We start from the raw sequence: 3,103 nt of genomic DNA, 5'->3' as shown, positions 1-3,103 counted from the left end.
TTGTTTGTAGGCTGGCTCAAGTGTCACCTGACCCTCTCTTGCTGTCATCCACCTGAGGCCAAAAGTGGATGAGACGTTACCCTATTATCCAGGACAGTCATGGCATCTCTGTGATAGTGTCAGAGTTATGAGAGTATTATCATGCCGTTTGCATTTTGCTAATGAACCTATTTTAAAACTGTTAAGTGTACCAAAAGACCATTTTTTTTATGATCTATCAAGTCTTGAACTTAATGCAGCTGTTTTACCTTATTTCCTGGAAAGACAGACAATAGAATTCAAATATTGATTTACCCAAAGACGTCTTAAGCCTTGCTCTAATTTCTAAAACAAAGTTGGTTGTTCATGAAAATTAATACTTCTTAATATAAATCACAATATTTTAAGTACACAGTTCATGGAAGACTGATATCCTATCCATCCAAGATTCAATGATTGTCTCACATGTCCTAGATACAGCCTGGGAGGAAACGGCCAGAAGAGAGGGCCCAGAAAACAAGAGAGTTCACTGGATCCATATCAGGAAAACAGACAGTCTCCTCCTCACTCTTTCTTCTTCAGGCAGATCATTCTCCTGAATAGGTCTTTGAACTTAGAATTACTTAAGATGATTATGACTGAATGGCCGGCAGGATATGCCGCCATGACTTCCTTCACGACAAAGAATTGATGACTTCTGTAGGGAATTCTAAATGTCATGTTTGCCATGAAGGCAGCAAAGTAAGAAACAAAGAAACAGAAGAACGTGGTCACTGTTTTTAATGCATTTATGTGGGCTTCTGCTTGGAAATTTGACAGCTTCTGGGTTCTGCTTTTTAGCCGGTGCATATGCTTGTAAAGAGAGATGGATAACATAGATGCACACATCACGAACACAGAAAGGGGAAGAAGTAAGACCAGGTTTACAAGGAGCAAGTCATTGTCTTTCACTAAGTTGCCATAGCTAATATTTAGCTTTGTTTCTTCCAGGACATACCCATCCTCAGTTAAAGGGAAGCCTACCTCCATACAAACTGTTGCAGTACCCAAAGAGGCCAGGAAGCTGCCCAGAAGCAGCCAAAATATAAGCTTTGAAATCCTGAATTTCAGCCAAAGAAACCAGGCCTGAGTGAAGCCTGAAATCTTCAGGCAGTAAAAGACAGAAAGACAGGTAGCAAACCAGAGGCCAATTGAACTGAAGAACATCCAGACAAACATTACCTTTGCACCATAAATGTTTTCCTCATAAGCATATGGAAAGAACACAGAGAAGAAACTCTGAGTCATGAGCATCAGCAGCAGCCCAAGTCTGGACAGGCCTGTGCACACCAAGAGGCTCTGCAGTACCAGGAGCTTTCTGCTCTTGACCAAGTCATAGCCATTCACAGTGATAAGGAATCCGTTCCCGGCAGTCCCTATGAGGAACTCTGCTGTCATGATGATTATGTGAGAAATAGCTGGGAAAGAGAAGGTCATGATGAACTGCAGCGTTTCTCTGGATGATCTCAGGTCCTGTGTACAGGATCACAGAGTCCTGAGAAACTTGGCTGGATGCCAGTCTCTGGATTGTAGTGGAGCGTTATGCATGGCTTCCTATAGGAAAGAAAAACAGACGACCTTTTCACTCCAGTGCTCATCACGTGAAACTGAGAAGGCAAATCCAAACATTTGAATGATTACTACCTCATCCAGTTATATCCTCAGAAAAGAACTGCCATGTTGAACTAATTTCTGTTTTCTAATTCAGTCTTGTTAAAAAAAAAAAAAAAAATCTGATTGTGAGGATGTTTCATTTTGACGACTGCTATTAAGTTTTTGTCTTTCTTTTTTTTTTTTTCCTAGTGCCAAAAACAACAGCCCCAAGGCACATGCTTGTTTCTCTTTATTGTAGCAAATGTCCAATCTCAGATGCTGCTTGTCCCATCATGTATGGCTCTTTATTCAACACACTAATTGACTTATAATACTTCTGGAAAACCTTAATAAAATTTCTTCTCTTGATTCAAGGGTGAAGCAGAGGAGAAAATCCGGGAAGGATAAACAACACTGAAGATGTTTGAAAAAAAACAACAACATATGGAGACCTACTATTTTATAAGCTTTCAAATATAGATACACACATACACATGTGACATATTATATATTGCGTAAAATGTATATGTGAGTGTGCATGTGGATAGAGGCATTTAAATGGCATTAACCTAATACAGGGAATAGTGTTTTTCTTAGAATCCATAGGTTGTCAAATAAAAATCCCAGCTCCAGGTGTGGGATAACTTCCTTTGTATTGTTTGCCAGAGAGGTCACAGAAACCCACCAAATAGTATGGGTTAGTGTGTTGCCTTTGGTTGCTCACCAGAACGTGGTGCTAAGACCCTATTGCTAAAAACACCACACACTTTGGTCAAAGGATTTTGAGAGATTAGGCAGAGAGTGATCTGGAAGCTTCCTCTATGCTGCCTAACTTTTATAGTATCAGAAGCCACACTGCAGCACGTTGGAGGAGAAAAGTCACCATCAGTTTGTCCCAGCCGTGAACCGTATGAACTACAATAAACACTGGCCGGGCAAGACATGCCTGTGGGTGCAGTTATGACTTGAAAGTTGTAGAAGTGATTCGTCACTTTCTGGTGGGATGGAAGGCACACTCCACAGGAGGGAACTTAGCAGTGAGCCTACTCCTGTTATTTTGCTAAAGAGTCACAGTATCAAAAAAGACTTTTAGTTTTTGTTCTTTACTTCGTACCCATAGATTTGTGCAGCTTTCAGTCTTTATCAGAGAAGTGTGTGTGTGGTGTGGTGTGTGTGTGTGTGTGTGTGTGTGTGTGTGTGTGTGTGTGTGTAATGAACAGAAGTTAAAACAGAGACATACAACTGGTCAAAGTGCTGGGAACAAGTGTCTATGGAGTTCTCATCCACAAATTGGACATTCCTACTTGGACATATAGCAGCCCTTTCCCACCCCAAGGTTTAACTCATAGAAAAATGGGGTTGAATGATTATGAAAGCCAGAGTAAGAGAGTGCCGGTGACTTCTGAATGCAACAATACTGTTGTACTCGTGAACTCACAGCAGCTTGGCCTCGTGAAAGCATTGACACTTCTGAGCACCAGTACAAGAGCTG

The 3,103-nt window shown here is 41.0% G+C and overlaps 1 protein-coding gene across 1 annotated transcript; it reads right to left on the bottom strand.

Annotated features, from left to right (window-relative positions):
• Positions 1–543: 543 nt before the first annotated feature.
• LOC129680811 (taste receptor type 2 member 3-like) lies at positions 544–1,455 on the bottom strand. Its single transcript, XM_055612563.1, has one exon. The coding sequence runs from the start codon at positions 1,453–1,455 to the stop codon at positions 544–546; it is 912 nt and encodes a 303-aa protein (XP_055468538.1).
• Positions 1,456–3,103: the final 1,648 nt, after the last annotated feature.

Source organism: Psammomys obesus, unplaced genomic scaffold (assembly GCF_907164565.1).
Source record: "Psammomys obesus unplaced genomic scaffold, mPsaObe1.curated_primary_1811, whole genome shotgun sequence".
NCBI lineage: Eukaryota > Metazoa > Chordata > Mammalia > Rodentia > Muridae > Psammomys > Psammomys obesus.
This window is presented reverse-complemented; position numbering and strand designations above follow the sequence as displayed.